The 22,590-nt window shown below is 40.1% G+C and overlaps 1 protein-coding gene across 5 annotated transcripts in view; it reads right to left on the bottom strand.

The window, feature by feature from the left end:
* The window catches only part of Phc3 (polyhomeotic homolog 3), a 68,828-nt gene that overhangs the window by 32,850 nt on the left and 13,388 nt on the right, over positions 1-22,590 (bottom strand). For 2 of the 5 annotated variants that reach the window (XM_029474909.1, XM_029474911.2), the window contains exons 5-9: positions 17,527-17,682; positions 15,362-15,460; positions 8,823-9,066; positions 2,678-3,543; positions 2,345-2,392 (exon numbers count right to left, since the gene is read on the bottom strand). In XM_029474909.1, coding sequence (XP_029330769.1) covers positions 2,345-2,392; positions 2,678-3,543; positions 8,823-9,066; positions 15,362-15,460; positions 17,527-17,682 — 1,413 coding nt within the window. The remainder of the gene's footprint in view (positions 1-2,344; positions 2,393-2,677; positions 3,544-8,822; positions 9,067-15,361; positions 15,461-17,526; positions 17,683-22,590) is intronic. The other 3 variants (XM_021157279.2, XM_029474910.1, XM_021157280.2) reach the window with 3 other exon arrangements.

Here is a 22,590-nt window from a genome sequence, read left to right as displayed (position 1 = left end):
TCGCTTAAGGAATCAGGGCTTGACCATGAACAGAATTATAATTTTTGAAAAGTATTTTTTTAAAAATAAAAGGCTATAACATGAATAGCACTGCTTTTCAAATTTCCATCAAGGAACACTATAAAATAGTTTTCATTCTTAAGATGAGGTTAAATACAGAGATCTCCCCGTAATCTCCCAAAAAAAGAAAAACAAGGTAACAGGTAAATAAAGGAGGCAAAAGAAATGTCACACACATCTGGTACAGTCAGCACAAAAACCATCTAAACACAACAGCTAAACTACTGGGAAAGGCAGTTAGCTGGAGGTTTTGCTCACAAGATCATTACAAAACTTGCACAAGTTCTATTTAGCTCGTAACTGTAACTAACTATCCTAAATATAACGCAGACCACCAAACCTACCTCAGTAAAGTCCATATTCCCATCTGTCTCCCTTTCCTAAATAAACTGAGGCAATTTGCTGATTAGCTCTAAATCATCTACCCTCAACATGCCTGACTTACACCTGAATCTCAACTTAAAACAAACAAACTATTTCTGTTTTAGAAATATCTTTTCTGAAAACATACTGATTTATTTTGATAATTCACCTTTTTCATTCAAATGTTTATATCTTATTGGAAAGAAACATATCTGTACTTAAGCACTTGAAATAATCAAGGGTGGTTTTGATTAAAAAAACCCTTTTATTAACAACAACAACAACAACAACAAAACAGCCACTTAGTCAACAGCTGATATGAAAAGAATGCAGGCAGACAGCAACAGAGGAAACTTCCAGAAATGACAGTGGCTTTGTGTTTTCAAAATAGAAAGCAAAGTCAGCAAAAGAGACCCAAAAATATTTCTCACTTAATATTTAAAGTGGGTTTTTCTTTGGCACTTCTACCCTAAATATGTTTATCCAAAGTCTTCCTATAAAAATAATTTAAAATAATATGGATTATAGAAATTTTATTGTTTACTCATTAAAAACCAAACACTGAATTAAATGTTGAGAAAATTAAATTATATTTGATTCCTTTGAAAGTACTGTATTTTCCCTAAACCTTTGTTCTTCATGGTTTTCTTTCGGCAGTACTGGGGATTGGACCAGGGCCTGACACATGTTGAACAAGCAGTCTACCACTGAGCTACATCCTTAAGACAAAACCTGTTGTTAAGTGCTCTAAAAACCTATTAAAGGAAAAGACAGAGGCATAATTAAATGGTAAACTTATCTGGCTTCCCAGGGTAGTAACAGGTAGGACTGAGCAGCACCTCTAAGCCTATTAAGATCACTTAGAAGGATAAACTGGGGACTAAGAGTCAAATGTCTCTACTAATGAAGAGAGTGCAACCCCTTTCCCTCCTGCAATCAGTGTTACTTAAGTCTACTCTGCAGGAACTCTGTAAGCAGGCAGGGCTGCTTTTAAACTCACTGGACAGTCCAGGATGGCCCACACTCATGATCCTCTGCTCCAGCTGCCCAAGAACTGGCATAACAAGAGAATCAAACCACGTCTGACTTTGAGTGATTTTCTTTTTTTTTTTTTTTTAATTTTTTTTTTAAAGATTTATTTATTTATTATATGTAAGTACACTGTAGCTATCTTCAGACACTCCAGAAGAGGGAGTCAGATCTTGTTACAGATGGTTGTGAGCCACCATGTGGTTGCTGGGATTTGAACTCCAGACCTTTGGAAGAGCAGTCGGGTGCTCTTACCCACTGAGCCATCTCACCAGCCCTTGAGTGATTTTCAAAGTTCGACACAAAACTTCCTTTTAGAAAAATTCTTTTTCTCAGTGAGAAACTGAATTTGGTCATTTTTGATTAAACTCATAAATACCTTATTTCAATTTTTGTATAAATCTTCTTATAAATTTTAATAATTCTTTTAGAGAAAATTTTGAAAAAGAAAAATATTTCAAGACACTTTTTCGGCACCATGTGACCCTTTCTAGAGGTTCATTCTGATACACGCCACTGAAACCCAATTACTCAAAACTTTTACTCCATGTGTTACAGCTCTTTCATTCTCGGTATCAAAGTCAGAAACTCAAACTTTTACCCTTTTAACTGAAAACTAATTTAAGTATATATTTTTCTCGTAGTATAATAGAAATTTTAAACAGTCAGTTTTTTATAAAGTTGAACTCTTCCATAGAATAAATTTCTTAACAGTTTTAATTACAGAACATAATTTCATCAGAAAAGTTACACATACAATCATACCTCTTCCATCAAAGAAGAGCTGCTCAAGGCCCAGGGCTTCTGAGTGCACGCGACTAAAAGGTTAGCTAGGTAAACCATGCGTTTAAGAACATACAAGCAACAGAAGGGAGCTATGAAGGATAATCACCTTAAGAGAAAAAACTTTGTGCAGATGACACTGGTTCAAATGCATTCCCTTGGGGAAAAAAAATCAACTCTGTAAAGATAGCAGATGGATTTGTTTAAATAGTAATAAATTAACGAGGGACTTTCATAACCATACAAACTTAAAGCATGCAACCATACCAAAACAAACAACAGTTTTTCCTTTGCTTATACAATACATTGTCAGAATCTGACACAGGAAAAATGCAAACTTAAAAAGACCATAGTCATTGAGACTTAGCAGTACACCATAGTGTGGGAGAAACAGATTTACGTTCAGTTCAGCAAGAAAGTCAAAGAGCTGCCAAGGGCTTACCACTGGTGGATCAACAGGTGCTGGCGGCTGTACTTGTAGATTTACCGCAACAGTCTGTGGAGGAGGAAGAGTCTGAAATGGCAACTGGACCAAAGCTTCTGCAGCAGGTAGCTCCTCTTCTGACACCAAAGCATTCTGCACCAAAACCTGGCCCTGGGATAGAATTTCAGGCTGCACTTGTAAAGACTGCATAGACTGCAAGGGCAGTGGTGGGATCTGAGCTGGAGGAGATGCCGACATCTGTGGAGGGGTTGCGATGGGAATTGGAGAGGACTGTAGGGTTGAATACTGCTGGTGTGATGTTGGGGACACTATCTGCTGACCAGGGGACACCAAGGCAGACTGCTGGACAGGGCCAATGTGTACAACAGGGGATGCTGGAAGTGGAAGATGGGATGGAAGATTCAGCTGTGCTGTGGACTGTACCTGATCAGCCTGCTGCAAATTTGGCCCTGTTTGAAGAGCTGAAGACACAAGAGGGTGTGGCTGGATAAGTGCTTGTGGATGAATAATTATAGTAGGAGACTGACTTGGGGAATGAGGTGGGGGAGGAGACACCACTACAGACTGCTGTGCGGACTGTGCCTGATTGGGAGACACAGTTAAAGGCGGAGGATGGCTCTGAATTGGGGAGCAATGCTGTGACTGGGCATTACTGGGAGCCGGAGAAAGGCCATGGTTTGGGAGTGGGATACAGTGCTGGGATGGGGGTGGATCTTGACTTGGACTCTGAAGGGTGATTGGCTGAATTTGCTGTTGTTGCTGTTGTAATATCAGCTGATGATGGGAAACTTTAGGAGGTGGTGAATGAAGAGGAATCTGTTGATGTTTGATTAGAGAATGAGGCTGAATTGGAGAATATGAAGCTGTGAGAGAAAAAAATGACAATTAGTACTGATTTCAAAACAGAATAGTTTTACATAAACCTAAAGGAAGAGAGCTTTCATGTCAGTCACTAGCAGTCTATTACAAGTCTTTTAGTTATGATTAATTTGAAATTCTGTAACCACATATTTTCCTTGCAAAGCTAAAAATACTGGATCAAGTGACTATACTGTGAAATGCTGAAGGAAAAACAACCTAACCACATATGTACAATCGCATACATACAATCGCCTGTGTACAATCGCCTATTATAATTGCATATGTACAATCGCATTGCACAACTGCATATATACAATCACGTATGTACCATCGCATACATAGGCCTTCATTTGTTCTACACCTTCCTTCATCAGAATGGCTGCATTAACTTTTAGCACTGGGACTATGCACTGGAGTCTGTCTCTTCTCTGAAGAAGCACTATCACTCAACAAGCACAGTACACATAAGGGTCACTTCAAGATCAAAGATCTCATCCTATCTAGGACAAAACACGTCTCAAAATAACAGCAAAATCAGTTACCTAGAAAGCTTCCCAAGTAAGTGTTTTAGCTCAGATAAAGTCTTAATTGTTTGATCAGAAAGAAAATTGTTTCACATAAAACTCCAATTCTGCAAGACCCAGGGCTGAATCTTGTAGTGCTCAAGCCAGTCCAAATCTAAGTGAGCAATCTATTTCTCGCAGAGAATGAAGAAGTGAGATCATGCTACATAAGTAAGGATGGTGTTTCTCCCTTCCCACTCAATGGAAGCCCCGGAATGAAGGATAAGCAGTGGCTGGTATCAGATTCTCCTCCACAGAGATGCTCAACAAGGACACACTTAGACAGGGATCACCCAAGGTTGTGAGTGGTTACCACCATGATGCCTCTTCATAGGGCAGAAGCTGATGAAATCCTCCCTATCTAGAACTAAAAACTGAATGTACTGGAAGATAAACTGAAATGACTGCTTCATACTGCACAAAAGCAAACACATCTAAGCTGGGCATGACAGGCACACCTTTAATCCTAGCACTCAGAAGGCACAGGCACTCGGATCTCTAACTTAGAGACCAGCTTGATCTACATAGTGAGTCCCAGGCCACCCAAGGCTGTAAGGAGACCCCATGTCAAAGTCTCTACTTACCCCTGGCCCCCACCTCAAACGAAATAGTCATCTATATCAAATCTAAAGACAGAATTTTCAATCTTGCAATGTAAATATAAAAGTTATGTAAGCATTACTTACATCATTTTATATTCAACCACATTTATGACAAAAGCATTATATAAAGTTTGAATAACTTTTTTTTTAAACATTTTTGTATTTGATTAAAATTTAAAATTTAGGGATCAGGCTGAAAAGACTTCTCAGCAGCTAAGAGCACTGGTTGCTTGCTCTTCCAGAGGGAGAACCTGGATTTGCTTCCCAGCATCCACAGCGCTGCCCGTAACTATCTGTGACTCCCGTCCCAGGGGTCCAATGCCCTCTTTCGGCCTCCTGCGTTACCAAGAACACATGAGGTGCACAAATACACAGAGGCAAAAATTATATGAAATGATTTGTTTAAAAACTATAGCAGTCCTTTAAAGAAATTAACATCTAATTAATACCTCAAAGAGTATTTAGAACTTTCAATCGATATTGTTTCTAAATGGAGAACTGAGGTTTCAGCTCAGTATTAGAACAGAGGCTTAATCTAAAAATATTTTTGCCGGGCAGTGGTGGCACACACCTTTAATCCCAGCACTTGGGAGGCAGAGGCAGGCAGATTTCTGAGTTCGAGGCCAGCCTGGTCTACAGAGTGAGTTCCAGGACAGCCAGGGCTATATATACAGAGAGACTCTGTCTCAAAAAACCAAAAAAAAAAAATAAAATAAAATAAAATACAAAGGCTATATTTAAAAAATTTTTTTTCACATAAACTATTAATTCAAATTAAGACTGCCAGCTCTATACAAACATGGTGATAGCTATGTTATACAGTATTCAAAAGAGAACCGTGAGTAAAGTCCGGCCGTCCTGGAAGTGATTTCAAGTCTCTCATCAGTGCTCGGACAACAGCTGCTGAGTGAGTACTGTTAGTCCTTCTCTCAGATAAGGAAACAGATCATTTGCCGTCATTTAAAAAAAAAAAAAACAAGTTATAATTTAATTTCATCATCTTTTCCATACACTTGATTTTTAGTTATGTGTCTATGTGTGGTGTGTGCACATGAGTGTGAGTCCCTGAGAAGGCCTGAAGACAGCATCAAGATTCCCTCGATCTGGAGCTACAGATGGCTGTGAACCATCCTCCATGGAGCCAAGGAACAGATCTCTCGTCCTCACAAGAACAACAGTCATTCTTAACTGCTAAGTGTCTCTCCAGCCCACATGGATCATGTTCCTGAACACAGCTGATGCATCCACTAGGATAAGCTTTCTGTGATCTAGTAGGTAAGCCATATTAAGTACTAAAATAAGCTGATATTTTAGTAAAGGAAAAGTCTATTCTTCATCTAAGTTAAAAATCTTCTCAGATCAGAATTCAGAGTGCAAGGATGATCCTAGAATGGAGGACAGGACTGTGAGCAAGAAAGCTGACCATCTCTAGAAAGCTGTGCCTTACTGGTGACTTTCTTCAACTTTAATGAAGACTTTATTGTTGTCAGAGTGGCCTAATATTTGAAAGATTAATGACTGACACAATTTCTCTTATTATTTATAATAATATATCATTTTATTCAATAATTACTACAACCCCATGAAGTCTACATGGTACTAAACTAATGCAATATATGACAGATTAACTAAAATCACATATCAAATCCTGAGTCGAGGGCTCTATTATAAACTGTTTGTTCCCCTTTCCCCAAATTCACATGTTGAAACCAAACCCCCAAAGTGGCTATATTTAGAGATGGTGAGGCTAGAAAATTAAGGTCACATGGAATCCTGGGAGGAAGGCCCTGACAAGGCAGAGAGTTCTAAACCAATAAAAAGAAATCCAGGGCTGACTCAACAGGAAAAGGCACTTGCTGACAACCCTGGTGACCTGCATTCAATCCCTGGAACCCACACAGTAGAAGGAAAGAACTGACTCCTACAAGCCGTCCTCTAACCTGACACACACTGTGAAATGCTCATGCTGCCTACACACAAAATAAGCAAGCCCACCCCCCAACAATGTTCCTAAAGAAGTACCAGCAAGCTTCCCTCACCTACCACTGTGCACTCACAGGAAAGTTCTTATGAGGACAAAGACAAGGGACAAGGGGAAAAGATGTCCTCATTAGAGCTGGGCATGATCAGGCTTTGACCTGGGACATCCAAGGTACCTAGACAAAGCAGTAGAGGACTTTTTCACTATATGCTGAAATACTGTCTAGATAAGAAAAAAGGAAAAAGAAAGAAGCCCTCTAAAAACTGCTTAAAAGTGAACTTTTACCTTTATATATTAAAGACAAAACTATCAGAATTATCAGTTGGGCTGATATCAGAGGCTGAGACAGGAGAGCTATCATGAGTTCAACACCAGCTTGGGTTATAAATAAATAAATAGAATTACCAACAAGTGAAGGCTTCCACTCTTAAGGACAAATGGTAAAGAAAATCAAGTTATTTTTAACACCCTAAAAATATATACAAGAAAACAGTAACCATGTCCACTGTAGTAACTACTAGGCAACTACATTAGACTACAAATAGAGGGTTTGGTCTTTTTCTCTATTTAAAATGACTGTTGGCATGGTTCTAGCTAAGGAAAAATAAGATGGCAGGTCTCACTAGAAACTCTACCCTGAAGCACCCAGTCGCTTCAGGCTTAGGGGCCAACGCTGTTCCCCACTGGCTCTCACAATCCTGGCAGGATGTACTTTGAGGCTGAGAAGACTCCAGACAATTCTCTGCAAAAACCCAGTTATCTGGCCCTAGAGACAACACAGACCAGGACATAGATATTTTTAAAAAAAGAAACCATATCTAACTACAGCATGAAAGGATTTGTTAGCAAAGTTTATAGTGCATATGTGAGATTCATTCATAACAATCTAAGCACTGTGATAGCTAAATAATGCTAAAGAGCAACATGGTGGGATAATTTCCAAAGTGTAAGTGTGGAAAACTGAGGGATGGACTCATCGAATACATAGCTGCCTACCCTTTACAGGCAAATGAATGTAAAGCACAACTTAGTGCTATCAAGATGAAAAGGTGAATCTGAAAGAAGACAAGACATAGTCAAGTAGAGCACTAAAGATCCATGCTCTCACAAGCAGAGATGCTCAGGTCACTACGGAGTCTAGGAAGGATGCTCGAGGCCAGGAAGTATATAAACAAGGGCTGTTATGAAAGGTCAGAGTCAGGACACATCTCAACTCAGAGAAATCAGACGATGCCAAGTTAAAGGGATGTAACTCCATGTTAGAACGCTCGTGTAGCACATGGGCAAGGCTCTAGATTCAATCCCCAGTAGCAAACACACAGAGACGTCTGTCTAGATGGGGAAGTAGATTTCAATAGTACAGAACGGGAGACAGGAAGCTCCCTCTGGAAAGCCCAAGCAAGGTTTTCACTTTAAGAACCAGGAGCAGGGTTACCTGCAGAAGAGACCATGACAGCTTGATAAGAAAGGAAAGATGCAATCCCTGGACAACCTGCTCCCAGATGAAGTCCCACACTGGTGCTGATGCAGGAGGGCTTGGAAAAATCATGTCCTTATTTGCACAATCTTTTGTTTTGGAAAAGTAACAAATTATTCCTCCTAATGACTTACACAAAATACACTTATTTTTTTTCTAAGAGCTTAAAAACCATTTCACTAAAGCTAAGACATGCTTTTTTTAAGTACTAAAAGGTTTTACTGATATAAAGGGAGACCAGCACATAATAAAGATCTAGTCAAGTATCATGTAACAGCAACAGAAGACCATCTTTTCTGCTGTTATAATCTGTTTTAGCTACTAGGCTTTCTTCCTGTTGTTTTCTTTTTTTTTTTTTTTTTTTTTTTTTTTGGTTTTTCGAGACAGGGTTTCTCTGTATAGCCCTGGCTGTCCTGGAACTCACTTTGTAGACCAGGCTGGCCTCGAACTCAGAAATCCGCCTGCCTCTGCCTCCCGAGTGCTGGGATTAAAGGCATGCGCCACCACGCCCGGCTCTTCCGGTTGTTTTCAAGCTACTTAGTGAGATCTTCTTTAACTTATAAAAATCCTCATTTTAAAATGTTTGAACACTGTTACTCTTACTCAAGTAGCAGATCCCTTTGTATGAGACAACTGCTTGCCGTGACTGTGTACCCACCTGGTGCTATTAACTGGTGGATGCTTGATGTCCGAGTGACGGCCGTGCTCCGGGATTCCAGACCTGGGCTTCCTCCCTTCCTGCTCTCTGGAGAAGGGTCTCGTTGGCTGATTTTAGAACTGGTCACTGTTGTTTTATTATGGCAAATTGTCAAGGACTGGGTTTGACCAGCGCTTTTTGGTGAGCCATTCTGTGAGCTAGATAAGACACCCAGCTTCTGGCTGCGTAAGGTTAAATTCTGAACCTAAGAACCACATAACAAAAAGTAAAGATAAAAACAGATGGCTTTAGCTGATTTGGGAAGAACGATCTTAAGATCTTAACATCAATTAACATTATGCCTCGTACACAAGGAGGGCCAAGCTCCTGAGACAACTCACTGATCCCATCTAAGTGAGCATATCTTAAATGTTACAGGTTTTAAAGGCCGTAAGGGCAGGTACAGGCCAGTGTGAATGAAGAGCAAGAGGATAGGAAGAACAAGAGGAGCTAAATGAAAACCAAAGACTGAGGGGGAAGGGCTGACAGCAATGAACTGTAAACTAGCCGTGTTGGGGTAGTGCTGCAAGACACCTGATTCATCCAATCCACAACTCCATCGTGATACTTATGAGAAGCATTTTCAGAAAACTGAAATTTAAATAATGTTGCTGACCATTCTTTGCCTTTGAGAACTGGCTCTTTTGAGCTGACACAGGATCCACAGCTGTGAAATGGGTCTGTGTGGTATCCTGCCTATGCTGGGGCCATTCTAACCATTGTAAACAGATGGGATTATCCCATTTCATCCTACTTGAGCTTATACCTTTCTCAACAGCAAAGCAGAAAATGCCTCTCCAAAAGCTGCATGGCCTCTCGCCTCTGTGACACATGCACCAAATGCAGTTAGTGCTAGCAGTGGTCCTCAGAGGGTCACAGGAGGTTCCAACATGTCAAGACTAAAGATGCTGCCAAGTCCTATCTTCTGCACTCTCAGGGTCCTGACTCCACATCCACCTCAGCTGGTACTCAAGGGTACACTCTCTGTCCAAATGCCAAGCAGTGTCAATAGAGGACAAATAAATGCTCATGCCAGGTAATCGTCAACAATTCTGTAGCTACCGTTAATTTGTGGAAATGAAGTCCCTCCCCATTCAAGCCCACAAAGAGGCACATGGATTAAAGGCTTGGTGCCACACTCGTCTGCTCGGAGGCAGCTGCTGTGGGAACTGATGGAGGAGGACCCTGCCTTCATCACTGCTTACTCAGCAAAAGGACTTAAGGTTTGAATAGACTACTGGAGGCAGATCTGTAGGAGAGGAGATCTGGGGCCTTGGTCCCTTCCTGCCACCTTCTTTGCCTGTCTGCCAAAAAGTAAGCAAGTTGGTCTGTCATACACTCCCTACCATGATAGTCTTTGGCCCACACACCCCCTGCCATGATGCTCTGCCTCTATGACCCAGAAAAGAACAGCAAGGGCCCACCATGAACTGGAACCACAGGACAAAAGAAATGTCCCTCCTTTTATATTATTTCTCCTAGGTTAGTAGTCATAGCAACAAAAAATGACTAACACCATCAGAAAAACTTTCTAAATGAGATCATATGGAGCTTCTCAGATTTTCCCAACATACTTTCCATTGTGTGCCAATGTATATTAATAACCATTAGTATTAAAGTTTCACACAAGTAAACTGTACTGTACTCCTTGGGTTGCCATCCAAAAGCTCGTGATATCGGCCCAGACCACACTGACCCCACTTTCTCCTCGCTGGTCTACAGTTCTTACGTTCCTGCTGAACTGTTCTCACCAGGCCCTAACACATCATGTACATCCTTCATTTGTTCTGGCCCCGCTCACCTAAATGTCATTCTTTCTCAAGCCCTTAGTCCTGATCCAATAATGCCCTCCCCTCTCTCAGAAGAGCTTCCTGAACTCCTTTGTGAGAAATTTCCCTCCCCCAGCCCAGGGCGTTCCCACAATGTCTAGCTGGCGTGTGCATTACCAGCGTGCGCATCTGGGACTGGTGAGATGAGCTAACAGGCTCTCATCCTCAGCACTGACATTTCCCTCGTCTGTCACTCAGAACCACAAACACGGACGCTTCCTAAGTCTGGGATATTCTCTTACATTTGATTTTGAAATGTACATCCTATAGCTATTTGAAAGGTTATTCTGTTCCCTGTAAGGCTCTTATGCTAACACTAAAACGTGTTCATCTTTACTAACAAACGCCATCAGTGTCTGGGTGGAGGTACATTAAAATGTCTCTGGGAGAACAGGGATGTAGCTGGGTAGGAGAACCTTTGCCCAGTATGTCCGGTATTACAAAAGGAAAAATCAACTGTCAGGGATAGTGGCCCAAGACTATAATCCTAGCATGCAGGAGGCAGAAGCAGAAGGATCACAGACAAGTTCAAGGCCACCCTAAGATACATCATTAATTCCAGCACAATCTTGGTCACACAGCAAGACCTTGACTCCAAAAGTACAGAAATAAACAAATAAGCAGAACAATAAACTCTCCTGAGGAGGGCAACATAATAGAGAATATAGAGAATATCAGCTTTTCTATGAATGATCCATGCAGTGGACCATATAATAGTGACAACCAAGAATAACCTGGAAATCTTGAATGAGTGAGTCAGAATGAAGTGTGTGATCAGCAGAGACTTGACACCTACACACACACACACACACACACACACACACACACACACACACACACACACGTCATTTCTCTAACTCTCTTGCTGTTTCTGGAAGGCAATGCCCTGTCTCCACAGCTAAGTAAGATATGGTCAATGTGAGCTTTTAGACTGTAACTAACAGCTGCCATCATCACTCATGTACCAACTTGATTAAATAAATTACAATACAGGAACTAGAGCACCAAAGGTAGTATTGATTTACTGTTGGAAAGACTCATATTGAGATGCCCTTGACATCATCACTTTTGAGGAAAAAAATATCCATGCTAAGAGCCTGGCTTTAATTTTCATTACCCCTGAACCAAGCCTATGATATTATGAAAATCTTCTGACATTGTGCATAATGTATTTTTCCTAACTTCACTCTAATGTTTTATGGTACATAATGAATATATCACTGCCAAAATAGTCTCAAAATCCTTTAACTTGAACCAAACACTGTCACAGTATCCTGTGTTCTCTGCCCAAGAGATGGGAAGTCAGTGTCGTGCTAGTCACAGTAGATCTTTAGCTTCCAGCTGTTTAATGCAAAGAGATCACTTCTCCTCACATCAGCATTCCCCACAGTGCCCCTTCATAAGGACGATTTCTTACTCTTCTACACAGAAGCCTTAGTGCCAGTCATCATGGTGCACGCCTTTAATCCCAACCCTCCAGAGCAAACCCAAGTGGAGCTCTGGGAATCTGAGGCCACCTGATCTATGTATGTATTTTTCTCCGTCAGCTAGAAGTACACAATGAGACTAGACCATATGTGTGTGTATACATACATACATACATACATACATAGTGTGCACACGCATGTGTGTGTGTGTGTGTGTGTATTTCACTGAGGAAAAATTAACTGATATCTACTAACTACTGTAGTTTTTTTTAAAGATTATTTATTTTTATTATATATAAGTACACTGTAGCTGTCTTCAGACACTCCAGAAGAGGAGGGAGTCAAATCTCATTACGGATGGTTGTGAGCCACCATGTGGTTGCTGGGATTTGAACTTCGGACCTTCGGTAGAGCAGTCGGGTGCTCTTACCCACTGAGCCATCTCACCAGACCCGACTACTGTAGTTTTAATTAAATTATTAAACTACAAATCTTTTTAAGTAGCGGAAAAGGTTCAAAAGCAGCAGCACTGAACCTGAAGTTATACCTTCGCTGGGTCAGTAGCACCAGCCACTGCCAGCTTCACTCACTGCCACTTCAAAAGCGTAGTATTCACAGAAAAATGCCCAATCACCACTCCTCCAGTTCTCCTGAAAGCCTCAACTACATCAGACCCTCACAGAGCCACACAAACAGCTTACATCCAAGTGCAGCAGAGGCCACTTTCATAAGCTATATGAGCTGGATCAAAGATTTGTAAGAACGTTTTCATCATGAAAAATAGGTAAGCAAGGTGTGCTCCAGAGCACAGTAAACAGTCATAATATCCTAAGATACTGGGTCAGTGTGTAAACTATAAATCATTTAAATAGCTATGTTCCTCTCTTCATTTCTAGCTTCTTGAAAACTAAGAACCAAATGTGTGGTTTGTCTGCACACAATGTCAAATGTAAACACTAATCAGTAGATATGATACCTCGATATGTGGCAGGCACTGTGCTAAGTAGTTTCTGACTGCCTCATTGGCCGTTTAACAACCGAGGTATCACTTCCAGTGTAAGTAAAGAAGTTGGAGCTTAGCACCCACTGACTGCTACCTAACAGGAGTGAGTTAGGAAAACTCTGGTATATCTGGCCACACTCTTTACAACTAATACATAAAAATTAGTCTTTATTATTAAATATGTGAATACACAAAGAGGTTCTCAAAAAAAAAAAAGTCAAAGAATGCTGTTACTACCTCATTTCTTACATCTTGCCAGAAAGTGAAACATGAAATGAGACACAGCGCAGCAGGGACAGCGACTCATGCCTGAGATCCCAGCACTGGGACAGACACTGAGACAAGAACACTGCCTTGAGTTCAAGGCCTGCAGCCCACACCAAGTACAAGGCCAGCCAAGGCTACACAGCAAAACCCTGTCAAAAGAAAAAACTGAAAACACACCCCAAACGAACAAAAGATATTATAAATATGTAATTAAATAAAAGGCCAAAAATGATACAATATGAGAGTCTGCCATGAAGTCTAAAAATAGCATCACATAAAGTAATATCTGCTTAATTGTTTAGCTGAAAGTTTTCTGAACGTAAATAATTTTATGTGAAGTTTATTGAGGTATCACTTACAATGGATGTAACCGTTCCATGAGTTTTGACAGCAGATATATACCATATAGCCACCATTCCCACCAATACACAAAACATCCCGCTCAACCTTTCCTCTCTGCCTCAGGGACCATTAATCGAATGTTTGCACTATGGAAAATTGTCTCTATTCTGGAATTTTAGAAATGCAGAATCCCAGGTGCACTTCTTGTATAACCATGCTGTTACGGGTTTATCTGTGACTTGCTCCCCACCTGTGAACATGGTCCCACTGTATAAATACACCACCATCTGCTTACACATTTGGCACTTAGAGACTATTTAGCTGTCATAATCTACTGTAGCTCATCAGTCATTTCAGCCACCCAGGTGAGTATTAATAACGCTCATTATGGTTCTGTTACATATCTATAATGATCTATGATGTTGAACATTTTTTTCATGTGCTCACTTTTTGTTTGAAGTTGCTGTTGTTGATGATGAGACAGAGTCTTACTTTTTGGTTCTGATTGTTAAGAAATTCACTATATAGACCAGGTTGGCCTCAAACTCAAAGAGATCTATTTGCCTCCTAAGTGCTGGAATTAAAACCATATGCCATGCCTGGCCTATATATTGTCTTGTTTTAAACTATCTCCTCAAATCTTTTGCCCAAACTAACCTCATAATCAATTATTAAGCTATAGGCATTTCTTTTAACATATTCTAGGTACAATCTCTGGTCAGATACATTTTTTTAAAGATTTATTTATTTTATGTATGTGAGTACACTGTGGCTGTCTTCAGACACACCTGAAGAGGGCATCTGATTCCATTATAGGTGATTGTGAGCCACCATGTGGTTGCTGGGATTTGAACTCAGGACCTCTGGAAGAGCAGTCAGTGCTCTTAACCACTGAGCCACCTCTCCAGCCCCCTGGTCAGATACATTTATTGTGAATAGTTTTTTTCAGCCTGTAATCTGCGTACTCATTTTCATGATGATTCTTTAAAGAATAATTTATAGTTTTAATAAAGTCCAATTTATCACTATTTTTGTTTTGTAGGTAATGTTCTTTGTACGCCCCAAGAAAGCCCTGACTGGACTTGCAGAGCCGCCGCCCTGTTCTCTCCCAGGGAGTTAAGTTTTTACTTCTATCTTTAGGCTTATATTCTGCTTTCATTTAATTTTTGTGAATAAGATAGACGTTACCATTCATTGTTTTCCATAGTATCAAGTAAAGTAATATTCTACTTAAGTTTTTAACTTAAATTTTGCCTGATTTAATACATTTTTAACTTAAAACTACCATCCACTTCAACTTATATATTATATAACTGCTTGCAAAGAAGTCTACAAAAAATAATATAATTCCCATAAAAAAGGAATCTGGTATATAATAAAACTAAAAATACAATGTCATTAACAAAACTCTCATCAACCTTAGTGAACACCTAGAAAGCTAAATCTCTGTTCAATTATATTGTCAGTTCTACAAACGACCATGTTCTCCAAGTTCTCAGTGGTGCATGAATTTCACCTGAAAGGCATGGCCATGCACTCTGCAGTGGAGGCTGAACCGAGAGCGCAGTGCCAGTCTCTCCGAAGAGAGAGACACAGCCCTCAGGGGCATACTGTGAAGCCAGACAGTCTCACCTGAGCAGCTGCAGACTGACAGGAAGGTGACGGTGACGACGAGACAACAGGGATGTCAGACTGTACAGCAGCCACAGTGGTAGCAGGTGTGAAAATCAGCTGTACAGACAGAAAACCAAAAGTAACAGCCTGAGACTAAAGAACACGTCCCACACACAATGTGCAGCAAGCAGGCAAGACACTGAACCCTGTGACAGAGAGACAATGCCAGTTAGGACCACCTCCTAAACAAAAGGCTTCACATGACAAAGAAAAGGTTGTAATCACAGAGCTCAAAGAAGCTATCAACAGCTTTAAAATACCTCACAATTCTGAGAGTAGGAAAAAAAAAATCTACTCAAAGACAAAAATGGATTTTGGTGATATGAAATCCTCAAACCAAATTTGTTTCAAATAAAAGCTACTATCTCAGGTTCCTAAGATGGAAAGTGAAAATAAAAATTTATTAGAATATAGGTTAATTTTTGGTAAGAAAGAGGAAAAGAAACACCAATAGGTCTCTTTGGTCCACACAGATAACAATGCCACATACCATACTACAATTTCTCCACTACAAGGAACCTAGCTGTAGAACAAAGTACGGTTGCTCCTGATTTTAAAACTGTCTGTAAAAGGCTGTTTATTCTAAACGTAAATGTCAGAATGTTAAAACAGAGCAACAAAATGTCTTCACACAAAATGACAAAAAAAGAAAAACATAATCTGTACATCCTCGCCTTGTTTCAGACCTTTATTATAATACAAGTATCATTAATTTCTAAGACAATACAATCTACTCAACCGAACCGAATTTAGTCAGTAACAGTAGGCTTCAGTGCTTAGATACACTATTCTAAAGTCATTCCAGGAATTACCATCCTACTGCTACATAAACTAAAATCAACTAGGGGTATTTCCTCATTTTGAATTTTTAGTAGTAGGTATTAATGTACAGTACTGGGTTTCAGTGTGTATGTGCACATATAGAATGATCATATTCACCGTCCCTGTCCCCTAACCGCCCCTCCCCGCTCCTGAGCCCCTCCTTCCTCTAGACCTTTTACACTTTCTTTACTCACTTACTCAGTCTACATAAATTCACCCACAAATTTTCTTCTTTTCAGTGCATGCAGTCTCAAATCACTCTCCTCCAAAAGGAATATATTCCATTAGACTGAGTCATATGAACTGCCCATTTTAAAGGTCCAAATCATCACACACACACACACACAAATCAAATGGTTCAACCAAATTTTAAACCATATCATTAAAGACGACTTCAAGGGAGAAAAGTAACCACAAGAAAGGTGATGTGTGCCCCACAATTCGTGAACAGAATAAGAGCTGTGCCCATCATCACTTCCCACCAAATCACCACTGGGAACTGCCCAGCCAACTCTAAATGAAGACCTGGGGTCAGATTCTATACTCAGCTCATTGGTCAGAAACCTGCATATTAAGGAGGTTGAAGATGCTGAATGTCGACAGGACGCTTGCCTAGTATGCATGAAGGCCTGGATTCAACCTCTAACTTACTGCAAAATTAACTAATACATATATATGATTTATATAAAGACACATATACTAAAACATTTGTCTAACTTTGTCTACATTCCTTAAAACAAGTTCAACAATTAATTCAGGAAATCAGTAGGAACCTATTTATAGAATAATCAATCAACATTTCTATATTAATAAAAAATTTGAATTACACATAAGAAGACAACATTATAAAACTTGAGACAATTATAACCAAAGCTATGAATTATCTGAAGTGTCAAACTCCAATCCAGCTTCAAGAAGGTCCAAGGACAAATCCTTATAGTTAAAAACTAAGGTTTTAGTATTTCCAACTATTTCCACAAATTTTCAATGTCAGCAGAATAAAATTATTTTATATATTACTGTAAGTACTAAAACTATAAAATTATTAAAAGCTCTTCAATTGTTGAGATGGCAAGAACGTTTTTAAAATCAATTACTAAGTATTAAAAAATAATTTTACCAAAAAGGCCTACTACTTCAAGGTGGAATTTTATACACATTTATAAATGCACAAAGGCTAAGTATATACACATACTTGTTAACTCCTGTTCAAGTATTAAAAATGCCTCACTTTATCCAGTTTAGACACACTTGAACTCTCCAGCAGTTAGACACTGGAAAGCTGGTATTTTGTATCTTACCATTTGAGCTCGGAGATACATCTGGGCTTGGCTGGCCGTTAAGGTGGGAGAGGTACTCCCGAGCAGCATAGTCTGCTGGGTGATACTGCCGCTGGTGGAACTGGACGTCTGGGAGCGGTTCATCAGCTGAGCAGGTGCGGGAGAAGCGGACAGGATCTAGAGATGACAACGTAACAGGTCAGACGCTTCCAGTTTTGTGTCTGTGGTCCTCAACCTCACCAAGCTGAAGCAGGGAGTCAGCAGCAGAAGCCTCAAAGAGCGGCTCTGATCCTTGCAGAACCCTCTACTGTGGGCAACTATTTGCATACAAGCAAAACCCAACACAGACTGCTTAGTAACTGGGACAACTTTTTAACATATTCACATTTCAGTAAGACTTCAAGCATCTTAAAATGTCATTACTACTGCCTCCCTGAAATCTGGGCTAATGTTCAATTATTTTAGTATGCTACAGAGTAAATAACTTTAAAATTCTAATTTTAGTACACTATTTTCTCACACTCGCATTTTAAGGAGCTTCTGAAGTGAGTAAAAACTAAAAAACAAATAATCCATTCCTGTATAAAAAGCATACAGGTTAACATAAAATTAGTGCAGTGTGTTCACAAAACATAAGAAAATAGAATTGCTACCTGTCAAACAGATGGAAAAATATTGGCGACAAAATTAATGCATAAATACTTTAAAGTTTAAAGTCACTGCTTAAGAACTAATTAGAAAGCTGTGGTGACTCATAACACAGTACTGAAAAGTGGAGAGACGAGGGCCCTGGGCTAAATGCCAGCTCTGCGCCGTGGAACAGGTTCTAGGTCAGCCTAGGGTACACGAGATCTGGTCTAAAAAAAAAATAGGAAAAAAATAGCATATGGCTGAGAGGGTGGTACAAGCCTGTACTCCCAAGCACAAGAAAGGCTGAGGCAGGAGGAGTATTAGTTGATGGTGAGTCTGAGCTAGGCTACACTTCAAGTTGTTGGATAGCCTAAGTTTATTACATATTATGTAATAAGATCCTAGCTCAAAAAAGTAAAGACTAGTGTGTAGCCTAATAAATCCCTGGAAAACACATTAGAAACTGGTAACCTGCTTGGATCTGTAAAGGGGAAATGGAATGCGGAGGCCAAGAAGCAGAGAAGAGAGATACATACACCCTTTTTCATCATTCCAATTCATAACCATGGTCATCTATCATTCATTCTTAATAATTTCAAACAGAGAATATAACCCAACCTCACCTTAAATCCTTTTTGTGGAACAAAGCAGAAAATAAAATTAAGAATCATTAGCCTTCTGATTCAGGAAGTGAGCACACATCCATGTGCTCAAAGACACTCTCCACTGCCTCCTCAATGTGAAGATGAAAGTGGCGTTAACAAAACCAGGGGGCAGGAGGGAACTGCCCAGGTATCAGTACAAAATGCAAACCCAGGCAGTAAGCCACAGCTGCACCGAGGCCCCACAGAAGGGCCACATCTGGCTGGCCAGGCTGTAAAGCTGGCACTGAGGTCCCTGTTTTTGAGTGAAGATCCTGAAAAAGGCTAATCAACTTGCACCAAAACTTGAAAGGAAACAGATTTGTACAGCACACTGAGGATACAGACAAGTACACAGTCATAGGACATTATAGCAACTGCTCTGTTTGGTGGCATCCTTTCTGATGACTTACTTACCCAATACTGGGTACCAAATACTGACAGCACAACAGCATTAAAACGTTCTGAAACATGGGCTGGAGAGATGGTTCTGTCAGTAAAGTGCTCATCACACAGGAGGAGGAGCTGAGCTTGGCCCAGGGCCAACATAAAGGTGGGGCACAGTGACACACATCCACAACCTTAACCCTGGGACAGCAGACGTGAGGATCCATGGGCTTGCTGGATGGCCACTCCCAAGCAGGCAAAGGGCTCTAGGTTCACTTAGTAACCCTGTCTCAAAACCTAAACTGCAGTATGAGCACAGCAGATACCCTACGTAGATGTCAGTCTTCAGGATACACACAAAGGTACTGGAACTCATTTTCCTCATGAGAGTGAAAGATAACACAGAATCCAACACAATAATGGATGCCTGAAACGGAGCTGTTCCAGAATGAGCTCTGTTCTAAAAACTAACATCCCATATAAAACTAATGTATCTATTACAATCTCCTCAAATTCTTTCCTGTTCACTACCATACCAGTTATGGAGGAAGTCAATTACTATTTGATTGTATTCTATTAAAATATTTGCTGCTCGGTGGTAGTGGCACACACCTTTAATCCCAGCACTCCAGAGGCAGAGGCAGGTGGATTTCTGAGTTCAAGGCCAGCCTGGTCTACAAAGTGAGTGCCAGGACAGCCAGGACTATACAGAGAAACCCTGTCTCAAAAAAAACAAACAAACAAAAAAAGATCTTTGCTATGTGTGGGTGTACTTCTGCAAAGGAATACACTGTCCATGAAGGAAGGAAGGGTCTGTAACCCGAGTACACCTTCAGGGCAACCAGCATGATTCTTAACAATAAAAAACTGTCTCCCTTCCCATAACCACCATCCCAAAACTTCACTATTAGCTCAGGTTCAATCCCTATTCTATTGCCCAACTTTGGGCAATGTGGCTATATCCTAAAAGGATTCTGTTTACAGATGATCTAGCAACAGATCTTTGGGGTGTTGTTTGCTTGTTTGTTTGTTTGTTTGTTTGTTTTTAAGTATATTGCAGGCCATTGTGGGGCAAGCCTTTAATTCCAGCATTTGGGAGACTGAGGCAGGTCAGCATGATCTGCAGACCTAGATTTATGACAGCCAGGGCTACACAAAGAAATCCTGTCTCAAAGAAAAAAACAAAAACAAAACAAAAACCCACCCTTTATTAAAATTATCTGTTTCATATTCTAGCTGATGTTCATTCTTACTGCCACTCATCCTGCAACATAAGTCACACATACTTGTATTATACATGTAAACTAGCTAAGAAACCCTCAAAGAGTCATAAGTTAACATTTAGTCACTAGTATACAAACTGTTTAACAAACCCGCTCTTCAAATACAATGTTACTGAATAATTCAAAAACTGATTTGTTTGGCCAACTTTCAGATGCAAAGCCTTTTCTGTCTTAGTCTGCCACAACGGAAAACCACAACCGGACAACTTGAGCAACTCAGTGGTAGAGCTTCATCCAGCCTGTGTGAGGGCCTGCATCAATTCCCAGCACCACAAATTTTAAAAACAGACATTTGTTTTTAAGTTGAGAGGAGTAAGGGAGTCCAGCCCAAGTCTCCAGTGTGGGGTCTCTTCTGGTAACCACCTTCTCCTATATCCTCCCATGATGGAGAGACCTCCGAGAACGTTTCCTCTTTAACAGGCATCTGTCCTCTCATAGGAGGGCTCCACTCTTAGGACCTCATTTAACTTTAAATCAGTTCACTACAAAGTCTATTTCTAGTTAGGTTTTCAACATATCAATTTTGGGGAGACACAATTCAGACCACATCATCCTTTACTGAATCCTCTCTTTTTCATCTAAATGCAGGTGTATCTAGATGAAGAAAAAGCTACAAGTCTAAATAGAAAATCAGAAAAGCTTGGAGTACAGGCAACCTACTGGCTTGCTTGCCCTAAGTTACATCATCGGCCACTTACAGAATTTAACATGAAAACCCACATGCCCGCAATCAAGGTTTCAGAATACATCTTTAGGGCAGTGATATTACTGGGGATGCTCATAACTTAAATTCTTTTTTAAAAAGTTTTTAATTATATGTGTGTGCATGTGCACATGTGTATGTGTGTTTGGAGGAAGGGGGATTACAGGTGAGCTCAGTGCCTACAGAAGCCAAAAGAAGGCATCGGATCCCCATGCCAGGAGAATCTGACCAACACAAGACCCCCATGCTCAAGAGTACCCAACCAACAGAACAACTCAGTCATACTTCTGTGGACTTTTTGCTTCATTTTGCTTTGTTTTGGTAATTTCTTTTTTATATTATTGGTCTTTTGCTTGTTTGATTTTCATTTTTGTGATTTTTTTTTAATTTCTTGTATTGGGGGCATTGTTTGTTTGATTTGGTTTTTTGGGGGGAGGAAGAGAGAAAATAAAGTTAAGAGGCTGGAAAGTAGGGGAAGGTCTATGATGAGTTGTAAAGGGAAAAAACCATGATCAAAGACCTCATCATAAAACCAGACAGGGGCTGGAGAGATGGCTCAGTGGTGAAGAGCACTGACTGCTCTTCTAGAGGTCCTGAGTTCAATTCCCAGCAACCACATGGTGGCTCACAACCATCTGTAATGGGATCTGATGCCCTCTCTTCTGGTGTGTCTGAAGACAGCTACAGTGTACTCATATAAAAAATAAATAAATAATAAATCTTTAAAAATAAAATAAAATAAAATAAAATAAAACCAGACACATGGCCTGGAGAGATGGCTTAGTGGTTAAGAGCACTAACTGAACTTCCACAAGTCCTGAGTTCAATTGCCAGGAACCACATGGTAGCTCATGACCATCTGTAATGGGACTCAATGCCCTCTTCTGGTATGTCTGAAAATAGCAACAGTATACTCACCTATATAAAATAAATAAATCTTTAAAAAACAAAAACAAACAACAACAACAATAAAAATTAAAGCCCAGACACACTGACCCTAATAGAAGAGAAAGTATGGAACAGTCTTGAACACACTGGCTCAGGAAACACTTCCTAAACAGAGCACCAATAGCTCAGGCACTAAGGCACTGGGGCCTCAGAAAACTGAAAAGCTTCCTTTTGTAAGGCAAAGGACACTGTCAACTGGACAAAACAGCAGTCCACAGAGTGGGAAAAGATTTTACCAACTCCACATCCAATAGAGGACTGCTATCTAAAATATATAAAGAACTCAAGAAACTAGAACCTAAAATGGGGTATAGAATTCTCTATAGTATCTCAAATGGCTGAGAAACACTTAAAGAAATGTTTAACATCCTTAGCCACCAGGGAAATGCAAATCAAAACTACTTTGAGATTTCATCTTACATCTGTCAAAATGGCTAAGATCAACAATACAATAACAACAGCTGGTGCTTGTAAGGATGTGGAGCAAGGTAAA

The sequence above is a fragment of the Mus caroli genome, unplaced genomic scaffold (assembly GCF_978045245.1).
Source record: "Mus caroli unplaced genomic scaffold, Mus_caroli_1 scaffold_3, whole genome shotgun sequence".
In the NCBI taxonomy this organism is placed as follows: domain Eukaryota; kingdom Metazoa; phylum Chordata; class Mammalia; order Rodentia; family Muridae; genus Mus; species Mus caroli.
This window is presented reverse-complemented; position numbering and strand designations above follow the sequence as displayed.